This window comes from Micrasema longulum, unplaced genomic scaffold (assembly GCF_059751315.1).
Source record: "Micrasema longulum isolate JH-2025_06_02 unplaced genomic scaffold, ASM5975131v1 h1tg001633l, whole genome shotgun sequence".
Classification (NCBI taxonomy): domain Eukaryota; kingdom Metazoa; phylum Arthropoda; class Insecta; order Trichoptera; family Brachycentridae; genus Micrasema; species Micrasema longulum.
In genome coordinates, this window is record NW_028278813.1 from 90,850 (window position 1) to 112,862 (window position 22,013).

At 32.3% G+C, this 22,013-nt stretch overlaps 1 protein-coding gene across 1 annotated transcript in view; it reads right to left on the minus strand.

Moving 5' to 3' along the window:
• SamDC (S-adenosylmethionine decarboxylase) overlaps positions 1-22,013 on the minus strand; it is a 66,277-nt gene that overhangs the window by 31,665 nt on the left and 12,599 nt on the right. Inside the window, exon 2 of the mRNA XM_088236987.1 lies at positions 21,832-21,918. Within this exon, the coding sequence (XP_088093113.1) occupies positions 21,832-21,918 (87 nt within the window). The remainder of the gene's footprint in view (positions 1-21,831; positions 21,919-22,013) is intronic.

Here is a 22,013-nt window from a genome sequence, read left to right on the forward strand (position 1 = left end):
ATACATATATACCACTTTACGTCTAAATAAAATGTTTTTTTTCGTTTGTATGGTATATGCATTTCTACGTGGGCACAATTCAAATACATAAACGTTTTTTAAATTATTTTTTTTATTAAATCATTATCATCATCATTCCCTTTCCGCATCTAATGGTGCATAGGGCAATTCGTTGGTACACCAATCGCAGCGTATCTTGATCACTTTTGTTACATGATAGTAAGATGATCAGTCTTACGCATCAGGTGCCGGTCCAGGGGACATGAAATTTTTTTGTGTAAAAACACCCTATTAAATAAATATTTCATGCCAACCATGTCGGGAATCGAACCTGAACTCGCATGATAGGCAAACGCGCTGACCATTACACCACGAGGCCGACAATTTTTTTTTATTGGATCGTAATTCTTTATCTATCAGGAGTCCATTCAAGTGAGAACGATAAAATACTACGACATATAATTCTCTTCTTTGTAAAGAAATTAATTTTTTTTAGAGATGCTGTTTTTTGTGAAACATTGATTTTTCATTTGTTTCTTATATTCAAATATTTATACAGTGTATTTTTATTGTGTAACGTAAAACTGATATACACAACCATCACTATACATCATTTGCCGTCTCTAGATAGTAAAGTCTTTGTAAAGAAATTAATTTTTTTTTAGAGATACTGTTTTTTGTGAAACATTGATTTTTCATTTGTTTCTTATATTCAAATATTTATACAGTGTATTTTTATTGTGTAACGTAAAACTGATATACACAACCATCACTATACACCATTTGCCGTCTCTAGATAGTAAAGTCTTTGTAAAGAAATTAATTTTTTTTTAGAGATACTGTTTTTTGTGAAACATTGATTTTTCATTTGTTTCTTATATTCAAATATTTATACAGTGTATTTTTATTGTGTAACGTAAAACTGATATACACAACTATCACTATACATCATTTGCCGTCTCTAGATAGTAAAGTCTCCATAAAGAAATTAATTTTTTTTTTAGAGATACTGTTTTTTGTGAAACATTGATTTTTCATTTGTTTCTTATATTCAAATATTTATACAGTGTATTTTTATTGTGTAACGTAAAACTGATATACACAACCATCACTATACACCATTTGCCGTCTCTAGATAGTAAAGTCTTTGTAAAGAAATTAATTTTTTTTTAGAGATACTGTTTTTTGTGAAACATTGATTTTTCATTTGTTTCTTATATTCAAATATTTATACAGTGTATTTTTATTGTGTAACGTAAAACTGATATACACAACCATCACTATACATCATTTGCCGTCTCTAGATAGTAAAGTCTTTGTAAAGAAATTATTTTTTTTTTAGAGATACTGCTTTTTGTGAAACATTGATTTTTCATTTGTTTCTTATATTCAAATATTTATACAGTGTATTTTTATTGTGTAACGTAAAACTGATATACACAACCATCACTTTACACCATTTGCCGTCTCTAGATGGTAAAGTCTTTGTAAAGAAATTAATTTTTTTTAGAGATACTGCTTTTTGTGAAACATTGATTTTTCATTTGTTTCTTATATTCAAATATTTATACAGTGTATTTTTATTGTGTAACGTAAAACTGATATACACAACCATCACTTTACACCATTTGCCGTCTCTAGATAGTAAAGTCTTTGTAAAGAAATTATTTTTTTTTAGAGATACTGTTTTTTGTGAAACATTGATTTTTCATTTGTTTCTTATATTCAAATATTTATACAGTGTATTTTTATTGTGTAACGTAAAACTGATATACACAACCATCACTATACATCATTTGCCGTCTCTAGATAGTAAAGTCTTTGTAAAGAAATTAATTTTTTTTTAGAGATACTGTTTTTTGTGAAACATTGATTTTTCATTTGTTTCTTATATTCAAATATTTATACAGTGTATTTTTATTGTGTAACGTAAAACTGATATACACAACTATCACTATACATCATTTGCCGTCTCTAGATAGTAAAGTCTCCATAAAGAAATTAATTTTTTTTTAGAGATACTGTTTTTTGTGGAACATTGATTTTTCATTTGTTTCTTATATTCAAATATTTATACAGTGTATTTTTATTGTGTAACGTAAAACTGATAAAATGATGTATACCCACGAACAGGCTATGCCTACGTGGGATTCTTTTCTTATTATTTTATTTTGTTTTACGAGTATGTTATGTTTGTAAGCTATGAAATGTAAGGAAAAAAATACAATAAAAAAAAAAATATTTACTATCAGTATTTCATTTGATTTTATTCAAATTAACGGCACAATGGTGTTTTTTACATATTGAGAACTGATACATTTGAAAAATAAAATAATATAAAGACAATACCTATATTAAACGCCTAGTAAGCAAAAGAGCGATGTGGGGGATTCAAAAAACAAATAATATAATGAGGAAGTTCAGCGTTATGGAAAATTGGATATAAAAATGTTTTCTTAAACGCGGTGAAAATTATGGAAAATTGGATATAAAAATGTTTTCTTAAGCGCGGTGAAAATTATGGAAAATTGGATATAAAACTGTTTTATTAAGCGCGGTGAAAATTGGATATAAAAATATTGTCTTAAGCGAGGTGAAAATTATGCAAAAAATTGGATATAAAAATGTTTTCTTAGGCGCGGTGAAAATTGGAGTATTTAATTGTATGGCAAAGCATCTCAAAAATGTATGAAAAAAAAAAAAAGATTTTTAAAGAAAGCGAACTACTTTGAATGACGTCACTAGTTCTTCCGAATCAACCAATGATAGTGTTGTGATTCAGCAGCAACTCACCAAAGAGAACTTGCGACGTCGCAGGCGGAGTATTTCAAAATCACAAAAAATTAAAAAAATCATAGCGCCGATAATACGATACACAAAAATATTTTGGCTTAGTTTGATAGTCCATTAAAAACCGCTGACTATTACGCATCGCTAAATCAATGATTGAAATTTAAATTTTTAATATTTTTGTACCGTATTATTTCGAAATCGTGTAAAAAGATGTTCCAGAGTATACGATTGCCATTTTCTAGGACTGTTCTTTACGACTAGGCGAGAATGGCCCTAAAATTAAAGATTAAATCGTATGGCGAATATTATATAAATAATATTGTTGATTAAAAAATAAATTAATCGTGTATGAACACGTGTTGTGACGTAAGCAACATGTTCACTAACTACTGTGACGTAGTGGGTACGCTAATTTTCAAGCATTGGAATCGGGCCAAAAATCAAAATACACCCGACGAAGCTTTTGGGCAAACTTCCGGAAGCATCTAAAACAAAGCCACCAAAAGAAAAAGTGACGAAATTTCCACTGGCCGTAAAATTTGTATAAATGCTTATTTCGTACCTTTTCATTTTGGGGCTGTGTATTTAACCAATGACAATAAAAAAGTGGTATCGCAGTACATTGTTTTGTTTTTTCTTCTGAAAATACATCTGAAAGAAAAGACACATTTGGATTACGTGTTTTCGTATGTTGAAATGTTTTAATAAACCTTGTTATTAGTGGTGCATAGAGAACTGCATTGGTACTCCAATGCAGCGTGTCGTAATTATTTTATATGTGAAAGCAAAATGATCAATGGTATATTACACTGAAAATGAACCATTTAAACGCTGAGGTATAGTTAAATGGAGGTGACGCTTCATTTAACGTGAATTTGCAAATGCATTTTAAAAATTATCAAACAAAATTGCTGTTCAAAACGCGCAGTAGAGTAAAAATGACTTATCGTTCATGCTGCCTACTCTGAATTCAAAGCTGTACGTCGCGCCCTTTCGCACTGCTTCACATTTGCTTAGTGTACACAAGGATACACACTATTTCCCACCAAATACAAGATAAGCTCCGGAACCTATGTTCAATGGAACACAAGTCGGGTGCTTGGTGCCACACCTAGTGTACACATATAAATATATCAATGGATTTAAATGGAATATTTCAAATAGATGTTGAATCGAACCGATCTCAGGCAGAGGACAAACGCGCTTCCTAGTACACCATGAGGCGGACTAATATTCCGATTTCTATTTTTACCTGAGAGTGGTCATCGAGTCGAAAATACTCGTCCAGTTTAGTTTTATAGCATACACAGAACTGCATTCTTAATTCCTCCCGGATACAGGAAATATTTAAAAACTATAATAATATCACTGGAGTTGCGTTTAAGATCTTTGACCGAACTCCGCCCGGATTCCATTCGATACTGGATTTTCATAATACTTTATGACAACTTTTCTCAACGCAATGCAAGCAGGCTTTTACGAAAAACTAGCTGAAAAGCAATAAATGGGTAATTTTGTTCATTGTGTGCAATGACAGCACTTGACTTTCCGAATGAGGAATTCCAATGTTTTCCAATTTTTTTTTCTATTAGCGTACTATTTAACTAAGCAATTTTTTTTTTGTGCGTTATTTACAAAGATATTATTTTTTAAAGTTACATTTATCAAATACCGCGCCAAATGACTGTAATCCGTGTGTCACTTTTTAGTAGTGACGTCATGAAACGGTTGGCGTTCTTACATTCACTGACCGCGGTAAGTTGTATTTCTCCAGCCAATAACAAAACTGACAAGAATCTATGGAATATTGCTTTGATTACTTCATTTAGTTGATCGTAATTTGCTCATATATATGTTATGGTTGTTTTTACAAACGTTTCGATTTATAAAAACCTAGAAAGTTGGCATAATCTCTGGTTGAAATGTCAAATTATACTCTTTTTTTCTATAGTCAAAACGTTCCTTACAAGGTGCGGGGGCTTTAAAGCGGAAACCGGAAATACTACAAGTAGATATAAGGAGTGACGTCATTATTTACGATTTTAAGATGAATACTATTTTAAACATTTTTTATTTATTTTTGCGTGCGTTTTTGAGATATCTCATCGTACTATAATTTTTTTAAATATTCACGTGTACACGAAAACATTTTTAAAATTTAATTCCGGGTTGGGCTGGAATTCCTCATTATCGGCTTAAGATTTGTCAGCACTTTTTTGTATTGTGCAACACAACGCAAAGGCGGAAAGGTTTTTTTCACTTGTGAAATCTCTAATACAGTGCCTTATGGATCACTAGATGCGGATAGGGAAATGATGATGCGATATGTTTTAGATGTTGTGCGTTTTTATTTAGTAATTAAAAATATTATATGGCGACGTAAGTAAAGCATAAACACTACTGACACGTGTAAATGGTTCAACTAATTAACAATAATTACGCTGTGTGACCACGTCAATTGGTACCCGTCGGGATTGAAGTAGTAAATTTACTTTTACGATGCATTTGTTAACAATTCCATTTGTCTTTAGTTTTCTCTTTATATTTGTTTCCATAGACCGTCAAAACAAAGTTGAAATGCATTTTGTCTGCTTCAGTATTTAAAATAATTGACAAAATACAAAGGAGGAATCTAAAATATTCCTATAGAAATATAATAATTTATTTTATAAGTTACCTGTTTTATTGTAGTTTATTTAATATGCTATATGTGTTCTTTATCAGTGCGGTTGATTAAACTCAAGATTTTCAGTACGGTTAATTTATTGCGTGAGTTTTAATTTCCTGTGCGGTTGATTCAATGCCCGAGTTTTCATTTTCAGTGCGGTTAATTCAATGCGTGAGTTTTCCTTTTCAGTGTGGTTGATTTATTGCGTGAGTTTTCCTTTTCAGTTCGGTTGATTTATTGCGTGAGTTTTCTTTTTCAGTGTGGTTGATTCAATGCGTGAGTTTTCTTTTTCAGTACAGTTGATTTATTGCGTGAGTTTTCATTTTCAGTACAGTTAATTCAATGCACGAGTTTTCATTTTCAGTGCGGGTGATTCAATGCGTGAATTTTCCTTTTCAGTGTGGTTGGTTTATTGCGTGAGTTTTCCTTTTCAGTACGGTTAATTTATTGCGTGAGTTTTCCTTTATAGTGTGGTTAATTTATTGCGTGAGTTTTCCTTTTCAGTGTGGTTGATTTATTGCGTGAGTTTTACTTTTCTGTGCGGTTGATTCAATGCACGAGTTTTACATGTTAGTGTGGTTGATTCAATGCATGAATTTTACCTTTTAGTATGATTGATTCAAAGCACAAGTTTTCTTTTCAGGTGTGGTCGATTCAAATGATGAGTCTTCTTTTTGATGGCGGTAGATTCACAGTACTAGATTTTCCTTTCAGTGAGGTTGATTAAAAGCACGAGGTTTCCTTTTCAGTGCCGGCGATGCATGAGTTTTTTTTCAGTGCGCTCGACTAAATTAATGAGTTTTCTTTTAATGATTTTTTTATTGTAATTGATTTCCTAGATTCCCTAAAAATAGTACTAACCGTGAACGGATAAATGCTATGGTCAAAAAAATACGCGCGAAAAACTTTTTGAAACGTTACGAAAAAAAATCTTTATAATAAAACGTAAAACATATTTGTTTCAAATAAGAGACCAATACAATCAGTTAATCAAATCGTTTACTAATTAAAATATGTTAAAATCGTTATGTTATGTTTTCGATCTGCCCAACTGAACGATTAGCTACCCGGAACATTCAGAGTTAAATTTATAATTAGGTCAAAATAAATAATTACATAATGGGCATATTATTTAACCCATTTGAGAATTAGCATACGTAATCCGCACGTAACTTTTTCATGTTTGGCGATTCTCACCTTGACCGAAGTCAACAGCTGACAGAATATCAGCATTGCTCATAATGTATTGTACGTGCGACGAAACTACTGTTGGCTTGTACCGGCCGTGTTTATTCGTACCCGCGCCTGCGCCGCGATTATAAACGCTATCTTCATCGGTATATATCGTGACGGTACAAAGTAAAATCGACATTTATCTACGAAAATTTGCATGAAAAAATAAGATATCTTCGCCGGTAACCTGTAATTGAACGTGTTTAAAAAAAAATCAAATTATATTTTTTATACAGAAAACTGAATTTTACTTTGTAGATAAAATTGAAGATAAATGTTACCTTCCCATTGTAATACTGGCCCTGGGCCCCGATTTGTCTGATCACAAGAAAAAACAGATTTTGTAAAAAATACAGATTAATAAATGTTTTAACAAAATAGAGGAACCCATTAAAAAACTGAATTTAAAAGTGTTAACATATATCATTGGCTGATTCTAATGATTCATTTACACTCAGTAACATTAGAACCGTTCTGCCTACGTTGGAACATCCATATTTCTTCATCTGTTGAAATATCTGCCAATCTTGATAAAATCCCAAAATCATTATGATCTTTGTTTACTCAGGGCTTGTTTAAATAAAATAAATTAAAATAATAAATTTAAAATAATTTAGTTAGGGTATATTCATTGTAAATTTTACACTGGGCGTTGTAATCACTTAAACGAGCCGATGACGGGTTTATTTATTTTACGGTTTATATACATATACAATTTATATACATATAAGGGCTGGCATATTGCCTTAAGGCAATTTCTTCCTACCTACCCAAACCGTTCAGTTTGAGAAAATTATAAGTACATGGACATATTTCGACAGTCTTATATATTTTTTAAAACAATTTAAAACAAAAATTGACTAAAAAATTACAATTATAAATTTATACAAAAATTAAAAACAAAAACATTTTGGTCCCGTAGTATTCCAATGTAATCCAATTCCTATAAGCATGGAGAAAAAAAAGACATTCTTTCAATGTTCGTTTTGATTCCGTCAATGACACGAAAAACTGTATCCTGAAAAGCAAGGCATTTTGACTTGTGTAATTATTCCCCCCCCCCCCCTTAGATATAACAGTGTCAATTCGAACACACTATAATACACACGTTTTAAATACGATAGAAAAGACCCTATCTTAGTACAAATTTTATCTAATTACTTAAGTTCATAACCCAATTATAATAGTACCACATGCGCATCGACAGGTTAAAAAATTAACCTTTATTCATGATTAGATTCTTAGTACAAGTGTGATGAAAATATTACGTCAATTAAAACTGTTCTAATCCAGTTTTATGCTACTGAAATACATTTTTTTCCCTGAGAAAATGCAAGATTTTGAAATCATTTAAATGATGTAAGAAAAAATAAAGTTTTTTATATATGGCGATAATAATCGCTAAGACGTGGCATGATCAAATAAACCAAAATCTCTAGTCTGGTTATGACAAAGCAGACACGATCGAAGAGCATACAATATATTATTACAAGACAAATTTACGTCCACTTTTGATTGCTCAAAAAAGCATCGCTAAAATTGTATTTAAAAAGTTGAAAACTTACCCTTCAAATTTAATTTTTAAAGAACTAGATAAACCCTCAATTGATGACATCTTTAAAAAAGCATCTAATATACAAACCCTCAAAGAAAAAAAAACCCACTAATTTACAGAATTCTCGAAACTCTAGATTTCCAAATAATTTAACTTTACACAGATGCAATACACCTGCAGCTTTAAATCACTATTCAAATGTTGGGGAAAAAAAACTTTAATAATCTTCCAGAAATCCTAAAATCAATAAGAACATGTAATTCTAAATTTAAAAAAAAAACACATGAAACAAAATTGAAAAAAATTGTGTATCTTTTAGAAAAAATAAATAAATTCAAGGAATCTGTTAGTTAAAATGAAATATAAAACATGTATGTATACTATATAATAGTATTTAAAAATAATTGTAAAACAAACTCCCTCTCTAAACACGAGTATTCACTCTATTAGAGAGGTAGACACGTTATTATTACTTATGTATGTACCAATGACGATTTGAGTAGGAAACTCCTTGATGATTTTCCGAATGTTTGAGTTTGCAGTTTTCCATATTTATGTACCATTTATTTGTTTTTTTTAAAATATGATTCTGATTCTATATTTGTGGTGTTATACTCAACTAATTGCTCGTCCCATCTCAACACAGGAATTCTAGTCCCATAGAGTTGGGACTTGTGTCTCAAATAATATACAATAAACTTATGTAAGTAAATGAATAAATAAATCATTTATTTGACTTATTTTGTCAAGTTTTCTCAATAAATATACGAGAATAAAATAAAAAAAATATGTATGAATGTGAAAGAATGTTAGGATATACGCATGTGGCTATCCATCCTCTCTGTCTACCCCTGCGAGCAAATGGCATGATGGTAAAAAGAGGAAACCTCATATGAAATAATACGGGTATGTCGAAATCATTGGAAATAAATTAAGATTTAGTACTATAGATTTTATGAAGACATTTATGTAGATTGACATCTGAATAAATGCAGGCTTTAGTGGAAAAAAACTACGAAAAGATTCGTGATCACTCAACAGTGTGATAATGTTAATTATATTGTATTTTACAGTTTTTTAAATTACCATAATTATAATTACGTCAGTACTACGAAGTGCCCTTTGATCCGCAGGACAAGAAAAAGGAAGATAAGAAGATATACTTTTGTTTTTTAAACAAGTTTAGCATATCAACCTGCTTGTATACAATAAATAGATTTTAAAAAATCACGTTAGAAGCTTTTCAAACACATAAGTATAAGTGCTGAATTAATATTAACCTAAATTTTATATTATTAGAAGTACTAACTTTGTGGTTATTCATTATAATAAAATAAATAAAAACAACTTTGTTTTTAAACATTTTTTTTTTAAATCTACCGACCAGTTTCAAAGCTTAACAAGCTTCTTTATCAATGTATACTTAACTTACCTTGGTTGTCAGGGTAGCTTGATTCATAAGCTTGTATGGCTCTGAGACCGGTCAGTAGATTTAAAAAAAATAAATATATATATTAATATTAATCTGTTTGGGAACCGATTGAGGTTTTAAATTTACCCTTAAATGCATATTCAGATGGTTTAAGTTTTTAGCATTTTGTTTTACGAGTTCCTTATAGATAAAAAACTTATGTCTTTTATTCTATAAAAAGTAATTGATCGACGACCTTAAATTGTACAAAAACAGTTATTCCTCATCCAAGGTAGTGGTAGAATGGTTTTGTCTTTTCAAGATCTACGAATATACTCGTCTTTCCTTGGCTTACTGACCTTGTGCGCCAAACAATATTCTGAGCATATCCAAATATTTAAAAGGATATTTTACTTAAACCAGCCAACGCAGATCACAAGCCCTGTAAAAACTTAGACTTCCATATTATCCTTTCTCAAAAGGTTCTACGAGTATCAATTGAAATTGTGATGATAATAATAACAATGAATTTTGTCCGCCTAGTATTCAAATGGTCAGCTTGTTTGCCTACAATGAAAGTGATCTCGAATTGAATTTAAACAAGGTTGACATGAAATGTCGCTTAGAAATCTTACTTTTCAGGTGCCAGTCTAGGGACTATAAACTATTCTAACGTAAAAATACATTTTTGAATAAATATTTCATGACGCTGACCACTACACCACGAGGCGGAAATAATCTAGCATATTTTTATCTCTGTAAAATAACACAATCTATGATATCGATTTCTTTTCGAAATAAATACGTACGTATAATTTTATTGTTTTATAATATGTACTTCTGTAAGTACCGATTTTAACTACAATGTGTCTATGGTAGACCCAGTAGTGGGAAAATACTTTGAAGATTTATCTGTAAGCAGTTGTCCGCATATTTAAGGTCAACGTCCCGCGTAGGGGCGCGGGTTATCAAAACAAACAACGCACAAGATGAAAAGTCCGCATTCGAATCGATTCGACTAGTGTCAAAATCGCGGAAAAGGAAAAAAATGGCGTCGATCAATACGGCCCGCACTAGCCCTTATCTCTACTTAGTGGGCGCTGCGCATGCGCCCTTCACGTTTCGCGCGCATGACCTTGACCTTTCACAATTGGCGGGAACTTGAGTCTATGGTTTGGGTAGGTACTGCCTCCACAGAAAACACATCACAAATAACCCGGCGACTTACTGACTTTCGCTCGGGGTAAAACTTTCGGTAGGAGAAATTTTGCGACGGTGAAGAAATTTTTACGGTACAACTACTAACCCCGAAAAAATTGCTATACACATGAATATTTATTTTACTGTGGCAGCGGATTTACGGCTGGCGTAGATTGAGACGCGTAATGTATGGGAAAATTTAGGCTGGATGTATGTAAACGAATTTTTATGAAATACAACAGGAAAAAAGTCTTCTTTTTTAGTTTCAGTACCTTTAAATCCTCTTTGTTTTTCTTTTGCATTTTAAAGTTTATTTGTTTTATAATTTTAAAATATGTTTATTATTAATATTAATATTTTGTAGAGTAACATTATTTGATTTAAATTAATGTTTTTTAAAGAAAAAAAAATACCTGCTTAACCTTTTGTTTCTGAGGCTTTTCAGCAGTTGGCACTTAAAAGATTGTGGTAAATAACTTCTTTGCGCGCGGTGATGCAAAATCGTGTTACCACAAGCGAAAGACATAATATTCTCAAGTTTAGACATAAAAAAAAATCATGGATACATACTGATTAATAATTTATTTTCCATAATTTATTGAAATAAAAATATAATTATGTAATCATAAATACGCCGGTCATCTTACATGGGTGCGTAACTATCAATAACCGACAGAATCTGTTTCACACAAACACCAGCCAAAGAACACCGTCTCTGTCTTCCTTGTTATAAGTTCTATATTAGTGCTCTCTCTCGTATAGAACTATTGCTGTATTGACGTCACATTATTTCTTCGCGTAGCAAGGATACATATTTTTTGTATCAAAATCCCGCTTAGTTATACAAATTTTACTTTTTAAATCTGGTGTGAAAATGAACATTTGAAGATTACAAAAAATAAAACTTAAGAAAAAAAATAAACGGAAATTTGGCAAAAAAAACCCAAAATTTTAATTTTCAATTTTGTCGGTCCCGTAGTGTAATGGTCAGCGCATTTGCCTACCATGCAAGAGGTCTAGGGTTCGATTCCCGACATGGTTGACATGAAATATTTATGACACTAGAATATTTCATAGTCTCTAGACTGGTACCTGAAGCGTAAGAGCGATCCCTCACCTTCATGTAATAACAAAAATGAACAAGATACGCTGCGATTGGTGTCCAGTGCCCCATGCACGATTAGGCGCGGAAAGGGAATAATTTATTTTTTTTTAAATTTTTATTCCCTTTAAAATACTCGCCATTTGCGACGATACATTGATGCCAACGCTTAATCCAATTATTTATGCACTTTTCATAGGTCAGCAAAGGTATGGCCTTTAGCTCTCGCAGCGAATTCTCTTTTATGGCATCAATCGTCTCAAAGCGCGTTCCTCTTAAAAGCAAATTTTAGTTTTAGAAAAAGAAAAAAGTCAGACGGGGCCTGGTCTGGAGAATACGGTGCTTGGCTGATGAGATTAGTCGAATTTTCAGTGTAAAATTCACGAATTATCCTTCCACATTCCTTCAGTGTTTTTGGGACGAGGGGGGCAGCGACGCGTTTCATACCCAAAACATCTCAATGGTGAGATGCTTAATAACATAGCAAGCTCTCGGATTGGAAATTATCGATTTTTCAACACGATTTGCTTTGCCGATTGGATGTTATCTTCGGTACTTGACGTTGCTGGACGTCCAGTATGTTTATCATCATCTAAGCATTCACGGACGTCTTTAAACCTTTTATACCATCCGTATGTCCGTGTTTTCAACATACACTATTCTCCAAAGACTTAATTCAACATTTTCAATAATTTAGCACACGAAATTTCATTAGCAACACAAAATTTGAGGCACGCTCGTTGTGCCAATTTTTTATCCATTGTAAAAATCGCCACACAGCAATTTTTCGACTCACTCAAACAGACGCTGACATAATACTGAGCATACGATCGCCATCAAACTTGACAGATTGTCAATAACAGTGCTGTCAGAGGGAAAAAACCGATTGATGCGGGAAGAAAAGAAACTAAAGGTTTTTTAAACTACTTTGTAGGGTAAGTAATATTGATATTATCCACGATAATTTAAACACCATACAATATAAAGACAAGAAGGATAAAATTTATAAATATATATATGTATATATGCATGTATGTATATGTATGTGTGTATATGTATATATAGATATATTTATGTATATATGCATGAATATGTGTGTATATATGTGAATGTATGAGTGTATGTATATGGAGATATACAAATAAACAGATATGTTAATCTACCTTAGCACGGGTCTTCTCCTACTAGGCATTACTTTATAATATATATATAAAAATAACAAAAAAATAATAACAATAAATAAAATAATATCAAGTCTCGTATCGTATGTAGACTAGTGTGACATCATAGCCACACAAGAGTTGGGAAACAAAGAATACCGAAGGAAGTTATGAAAAATACACCACAACACCCTGGAAATTTGAATCATGTCCGGGCAGATGAAGAACACATTTCTGTGGGTGAAACAGAATCAGGGCTGGTATCTTGAATATTCTTTTCCCGGCAGGTAGATGTGAAATATTGGTTTGAATAAATATTTATCTACGGCAGCAATGTTTCATCGTCTCCAAACTGATCACTTTACCTTCCATGTAATAAAGAAAAAAATATGCATCGTATTATCATCGTTGTGATTTTTTAAAGTTTTTTTTTTACTACTCCGCGCGTGACGTCACTAGTTCTCCGGAATTAATAAAACCGGAAATCTATCACAACACTTCATCATCGGCTGATTTAGAAGAACTTGTGACGTCATTTAAAGCAGTTATTTTCATTATTATTTTCATGCATTTTAGAGAAACTTCGCCGTACAAATAAATGCACTAATTTTTACCGCGTGTAAGAAAACACTTTATCCAATTTCCCGTAACAATGAACTTCCTCATTAGTGCGATTTGAGTGCCAATGCAGTGGCCTTTGCGCCACTGCGTGCGGATAGGGAAACGGCGATAACAGTATTGATAACTAAAGCGTATCATGCGACAAAATGGTAGAAAGTTAGCCACATTAGTAATTACAGAAATTAATAACACTATAGATTTTGACACGAACAAGTGGCGTGTTTGCATCTGCGATACGTAACACCCTCGGGGGCTTGCTTGTTAGATTTCTGTCTCCGTGCAGAGCCTTAACGCCGCAACTCACATTTTGTCGTTTTTCAGTCATCTAATGATTCGTCGTAATAAGCATTTAATTAGCTATAAGTGCACCCAACTCTTTTTTTGCTACGACAACAAGGCCTCGATTTTGATGGGAAGATAACATTTATCTACAAAGTAAGATTAAGTTTTCTGTATGAAAAATAGAATCCGTTTACATTTTTTTTTTCTAAACATGTTCAATTACCGGTTACCGTCGAAGATACTTTGAATTTTCATACAAATATACACTTATTCGTCTATAAATATCGATATTAGTTTATACTTGTATACGAGATTTAGGTATTATAATTGACACTAAACTTTCTTTTACAATTCGTACTGAACATGTTATCAATAAATCCTTAAAACTTCTTGGAATTTTTAACAGAAGCACAGCTGACTTCAAAAATATCAATACCCTTTAAACTCTCTTCTGTTCCCTAGTTCGCCCGCACCTAGAGTATTCCTCTGTTATCTGGTCTCCATATTATGATGTTCACATCAAGAATATTGAATCAGTTCAACGTCCATTTTTGAGAAAGATAGGCTGGAGGTTGGGCTTATCCAGAGACCTATATACGTATAATGAGTTAGAAACTACCTTGAATATATCTTCTCTTCAAGACCGTCGAAATAAATCCGACCTTATAGTCCTATTTAAAATTCTCAACTCACTCTTTGATGCGCCTGAACTACTGAGCTTAGTAAAATTAAATATCCCAACTAGAAACCTCAGACAAAACTTACTCTTTCATACCGATAACCATAGAACTAACTATAGTTTTCTTCACCTATGCCCAGAATTCTGCCCAGGTCTGCCAACAAACATACCAGTCTTGATTTCTTTGATAACAAGTTGTCTTCTTTCTCTAAAAACACCTCTCTCCCGCTTCCACTCCCACAAAGTCTACTATAAACCATTATGTCTATCTACTTTTTTATAATAATTTTCTATGTATAAATGTGTTTATAAAAATGCCCATTGGGCGTATATATAAATGAATAAATAAAAAACCGTCTCAGTATATACCGATGAAGATAATCGTTCATAATCGCGGCCCTGAAAGGTTGTAAATTATTTACCTACCCGTGCAGTAACTTAAAGCATTTAGCCCATAAACGATTAAAAAACTTATTAATATGCGGTTTTAAAAAATATTTTTAACTTGATGATGTTGAATGTTTTATTTGTAAAAATAGTATTTTTTTAAATTACATTATAATTTTATTTAAAAAATCTGTTTAAAAAAATAAATTATGTGTGTTTAATTACAACATCACATACTCAAAAAAACTACCGTATTTTTCAGACCTTAAGACGCACCTTTTTACTCCAAAAATTGAAGTGCGTCTTATGGTCCGATGCGTCTTATCGTTCAAAACATTTTTTTTTATAAAAATTGATAAATACATTTTGAGGTGCGACCAACTAAAACGCAGTACCTAGCCCTTATGAAATCCGGCATTTTAGGCTGTAATAATTACTATGAATACGAAATTCTACATGTAATGGAAATACAATTATCTTACACTAATTGTTTACAAATTCACATTTTCACACATATATTTCGTGAAATTGGCATATACAGATCCCCGAATGCAAACATAAATACTTTTATTGAGGAATTAAATAATTTATTACGAAATTCACGGAACAGATGTACTATAGTGGCCGGGGATATGAATATAAATATTGCGGACGACTGTAACAGTACGAGGCATATCCAAAAAGTAAGAGTACTGTTTGGCTCTCGTGCTGTGAGTTTTTTTCCAAAAGTTGGCAACATTGATTGGTAGTGGGGGGTCTCCTGAACACAACTTCGATAGCCAATGATAGTATTTCATGGACATTTATTACTTTAAAAATGTTTTTTAAAAAGTGCTATTTCCATATTACTGCGATGGTTTTCAACCTCCACCTGGGAGATGAAAGATAAAAAAAAAATCTTATTATTTGGATTTCCGCATATCCGGATAACGTCTGGCACTAACTAATCCGGATAGTTACAGTTTTACTGTATTATTATACCGGGGTTTTCGGCCTCGTGGTTTAATGGTCAGCGCGTTGCCTTGCCTACGAAGCAAGAGGTCTCGGGTCCGATTCCCGACATGGTTGATATGAAATATTTATTTAAAAGGGTGTTTACACCAGAACATTTCATAGTTCCTGGACTGGTCATCTTATTTTTATGTAACAACAAAAAACGATCAAGATACGCTGCGATTGGTGTATCAATGCAGTGCCCTATGCACCATTAGGTGCGGAGAGGGAATGGTGATGATGATTATACCCGGTATTATTATTTCATAGTATAAGAAATTATGATTATTTTTTTGTTTATTAATTTGAACGCTTATAAGGCTTTTACGTGAATCGGGTAGTGGTCCTGTGGCTAGTGTCTCGGACTCACGGACCAAAGGTCTGTGGTTCGAATCCCACTTTACCCCAACTTGATTCCCATTTTCTAGTAGTGAGTTATTTACAACTCGTTGAAAATGGCCCTCAAAATTAAATATTAGGGTAAATCATAAGAACGCAAATAATTCTTTTTTCCAAAAAAAAAAAAAAAATATGTAAAATAGTTATACAAACAAAATATAATTAAAGAAATAAGTACAGTATAAAGAAATAAAAGAAAGTATAGTATTTAGAAATACAGCAGATAAAAATACAAAGTAATAGAGTACGCTGTGTTGTAAGATTGTAAGAAATAAGTACAGTATAAAGAAATAAAAGAAAGTATAGTATTTAGAAATACAGCAGATAAAAATACAAAGTAATAGAGTACGCTGTATTATAAGATTTATACTTTATTTTTCTTTATACTGTACTTATTTATTGTAAGAACAAACAAGAGTTGATAGCACAAAATTCGACAATTCCGCAAAAAAAATATGTCTGCCTTTGACAAATTGCTCAAAAATACCAAACGCTAAGGAAATGGAACCTGATAACGCCGGGCAGATAGCCCCAAAGGTTACATCGACAAAGGTTTGTCAAGATTTAAAATGTTATTATCAAATTACAAATACATATAATAATTGAGAAAAGGATCCCTTATCTGAATGCTTCTTTGAACTTTTCATAAATAATGGCCATGGAACTAATTAAATATACATACGAGTTTTGTGCTCTAAACTTATGAAATACTTTATAGAACGAGCGATAATAACGCCACAAATTACAAAGGAGACAATAAAACTAATACCCGTATGCAGAGACAAAACTTAAGGTGAGGAAAGTACATTCTAATCTTAAATGCGGAGAATAACCCGAAGGTGAAGACAATAGAATGTACTTTCCTCACCTTAAGTTTTGTCTCTGCATACGGGTATAAGCCATGAGAAAGAGAGGGAAGTTTCATCCAATCATTACAGAAAAAAAGATTCGGATTCTATGAAAGAAGTAATTCGTAGTGGCCGACCGAAGTTTCTATTTCAGTTTCAGCCAATTTCAGCCAATAAAACGAGTTTAAGCCGCGGTTTCGGTTTTAGAAAACAATTAGCTGAAAATTCGGCTCAGCCGAAACCTGCGGTCGGGATGAGTCGGATTACGTTCGGCTGTACTCGGGTACATCTTATGGCTCGTGAGTTCTGAGTTGTATTTGTGTATACGATAGAAACTGTTACATATAAGTTATATGTATAACATAACAACAAACCATTAAATGTATGTATTTTTTTCATTGTTTATATTATTAACACTCATTTTAATGAAGTCGTAAGGTTTGACAATAAAAACGCCTAATTTAAATAAATTAAAATTTTACGTTTTGAAGTGACTTTCAACTTATTTGAATAAACAATGTTTTGAATTTGTCAATTTTTTTGTAAATAAGGACTGGATTAACCCCCCCTAGGGAGCTGTTAATATTAATATATTACAACAGACACGAATAATATTTTACAGAAGAGAATATAGAAGTCCGCATGAGATCAATCATTGACTGGTTTAAGTGGCTACTTTACACACTGTGTAACATTCACTATTCACTATTCTGCCTAACATCTATATTCCTTTGACTCTTCCATCTGTTGAAGTTTTAGCTCTTTAACTTCACAAACATCAACAAATGGAGAGTAGAAGGAATATAGATGTTCAAAAATAGACAGAATGTTGTCTCGAGTCTCGAGACAATTTTTATGCCGAGATTCTCGAGATGCTAGTATCGAAATGTCGAGACCAGCAGTACGATTCTCAACTCTGTCTAGAGGGTAGAGAACGCGTTGCTAGCACGTAATTTACGTGCTAATTAAAAAATACAATAGGTAACGCGGACTAAATTTTCGGGATCATACATTTGTTGGATTCGATCATATGATACCCAGGGTACGTATTCTGATAGGAAGTTAAAATTTATCTTCGATTTTATCTACAAAGTAAAATAAAGTTTTCTGTATGAAAAATAGAATATGTTCACATTTTTTTTAAGCATGTTTAATTACCGGTTACCGACGAAGATACTTAGAATTTTTATACAAATATATACACTTGCGTACATAAATATCTATACAAGTTTATACCGTCTCAGTATATACCGATAAAAATAGCCGTTCATAATCGCGGCCCAGGTGACAAGTCGGTAGGACATACCGAGGTAGATAGAGATAGTACAAAAGTGAAGTATATCGTCTCAGTATGTACCGATAAAGATAGCCTTTATAATCGCGGCCCAGACGCTCGTATTATGTTATACTCGTTATACATATCAAAATACATCATAAATGTGCATACTCATTATGTACTAATATCGATTAAGAAATAACATTTCCAGAGCGCTCTTGGAACGAATGCAATATTTGACTGGCATAGAACTGCATTTATTTATCAATTTTAGTTGCAGCTCCGTGGGAATTCTTTCCACAGCTATTTTCCATTCAATTAAAATAAATTAACGGCCAAAGCCTAAAAAGGCATTATAAGAGCATGAATTTGTAAACAAATGTAATTTTAAATGAATAACTATATAAATACATATATTGTAATATATTTATTAGGTGTTCACATAAGTTGTGTCCGTTTTAACCAAACTTAAAAACGAGCACAAAAACTTTAAAAAAGGTAAAGGTTATGTTGACACCTATTATATATTTTAATGTCAATATTTTGAGTATGTCCCAATAATTACAGATAAGAACTGAATTTCAAGATTGGCACGAGTTAACAACATAGATGGAAGAATCTAGGTCTTTTTTTATTATTTTTGATATGGGAGTTGCTTTATTATTTACTATGCAATACACAAGGTTTATATTTAAAAAAATAGATTTTTCTGCCATTTCTGCAGTTTTTAGGCGAAGTGAAAATGGTACAATAATTCGGATGAATCTCACGTTTCTCGTATAGACGATGAGAAAAGCTTTCAGATCAATTCGTTAGCTTGGATGAATTATTCCGACTAACGTGACTATGACACATCCTATTAAATAAATGTGAACTCAACACACGAGCCAAAGTATTGACTACAGCTCACTGTCCTCGAATATCGCCTGCCAAATTGTTAAGGTCACCAAAGAATCTAACAGCTCCTTAATATTGCAGACTAGACACAATACGCACGTCCTTCTACCGAAAATTTATAGCCAAAATATACAGGGTGTTCTTTAAACCCTGTCACATCCGAAATCACAATGATCAGTGTGGGCAAGAAGACATATTAGCATATTAAAAAAAATATTTAGGACAAAGAAATTAAAAAAAAAAATATTAAAAAAAACAAATGGTTGCTTACTTCTGCATGGGAGAAGTGAGGGGAGCGCGGCGCAGTATCAAACTCCCCCCTCCCCTTCCTCGTTTCTGCCCTGCGGAAGTAAGCAACCAATTGTTTTTTTAAAATATTTTATTTATTCTAAAAAAATATTTTAATGTGCCAATATGTCTTCTTGCTCATACTGATCATCGTGGTTTCGGATGTGACAAGGTTTAATGAACACCCTGTATTAGGTTTTATTATATACATGCATACATATCTTCTGGCCGTACTTCATGTATGCATGAGAAAAATGAAGAAAAAATGGTCTGAAATCTGAACACAAAAACTTAAACAACAATGTTTTGAGTATGTCCAAATGTTTGTAGACAGGCTGGAAACCCGTAAGGAGTTATTTATATCTAAATTTGTTGCAACAGACATTTGGTTCAGCCGGATGAATTTTAACCCTTCAATGCCCTATTGTATTTCTCACCGGGAATCGAACCCGGAATTAAGTTATCTAAGTTATGTAAGACATTATATTAAAATTAATTATGTTTTTGTTTTATGTGGTAGACATGGTTCTGCACTATTAAGCCATTTTACTGGAATACAATTTATTATTATAATTATTAATTCTTAATTTGTTGGTATTGTTGCAATGTATATAAATAATAAATAAAAAATATAGAATCCGAAATCCCATCGGTGATAGGTAATAAAGAACTCACACGAGAGGTAGTATCATACATGGTCAATATAGTGCAGGCAATTGGTAAAATAAACCAAAGTAGGGGAAAAAATGCCGAACACTCTTCTAGTGGAACGGAAGGCCTGTTGACTACTGTCAACAGGCCGGCTTCTGAAGAGTTTTAAGTGGTTTCCTCTCCACATGAGCAAATGTTGAAAAGTTCCTGATTGGCCCACTCTAGAATATCCTTCCTGAACCCAAAAGTTTAGCTAAAATTTTAAGTAATTTAACTGCAGAAAAATATTTTTTTTAGAATCTAAACTTTGTATATTATAAGCAAAGTAAAATATAATGCAACTCCTATATAAAAAATATTTAAAAAAAGTTTATTTAATGCCCTAGGTTAAATACAAACTGTCTCGTGCTAAGGGCTCGAGGGTTCACAACAATATAATTTGAAGTGATTTGTACAGTTGTAATACCAATTTATTGTTTACTAATCTAAATCTAAGGTCATATAAAAAATCTACGAAATGAAACAAAGTAAGATTAATTCATTTTATAAAAAAACATTTTAAAAATGAAATATTCGAACACGATTACTACAATTTAGTGCCAATAATTTAAAATTGTATGTCTCATTACATGACGCTAAAGCTAGGGTTTCCTAGGACAGCGGTGCCCGTATCTTAACGGCCGTAGTGAACGGTGATGCGGTAGACAGCCGTCGTAGTGGTGACTAGAGAGTGGTTTCATTTTTTAACGGTGTTATCAACACCATTTTTATAGGAAACCACTCTCTAGTCACCGTTACGACGGCTGTCAACCGCGTTAATGTTCACTACGGCCGTTAAAATACGGGCACCGCTGTCCTAGGAAACCCGAGCTTAAGTAAAAATGGTACGTTTCACCGCATGACGTAAAGTAAAAATTGTATGTCTCATTACATGACGTTAAGTAAAATGGTACGTTTCACCGCATGACGTAAAGTAAAAATTGTATGTCTCATTACATGACGTTAAGTAAAAATGGTATGTTTCAATGCATGACGTAAAGTAAAAATTGTATGTCTCATTACATGACGTTAAGTAAAATGGTATGTTTCACTACATGACGTAAAGTAAAAATTGTATGTCTCATTACATGACGTTAAGTAAAATGGTACGTTTCACTGCATGACGTAAAGTAAAAATTGCATGTCTCATTACATGACGTAAAGTAAAAATTGTATGTTTCATTGCATGACGTAAAGTAAAAATTGTATGTCTCATTACATGACGTTAAGTAAAATGGTATGTTTCATTGCATGACGTCAAGTAAAAATTGTATCTCTCATTACACGACGTAAAGTAAAGAATGTAATACATATTATGTCAATATATATTTTTGAATAATGAGACTTACCTCAGCACGTAGGCGTCGACTTGTTCACTGTGTGTGAAAGAAATAATTTCACAGCGAACAATCTTCAACAAATTCTCCCATTTTTTTCTGAAATAAATAAAAACAACATTAAATCTTATAACAACAAAAATAAATATTATAAACACAATATCGTCAGCCTTACTTGTAAAATTCCTAAATCC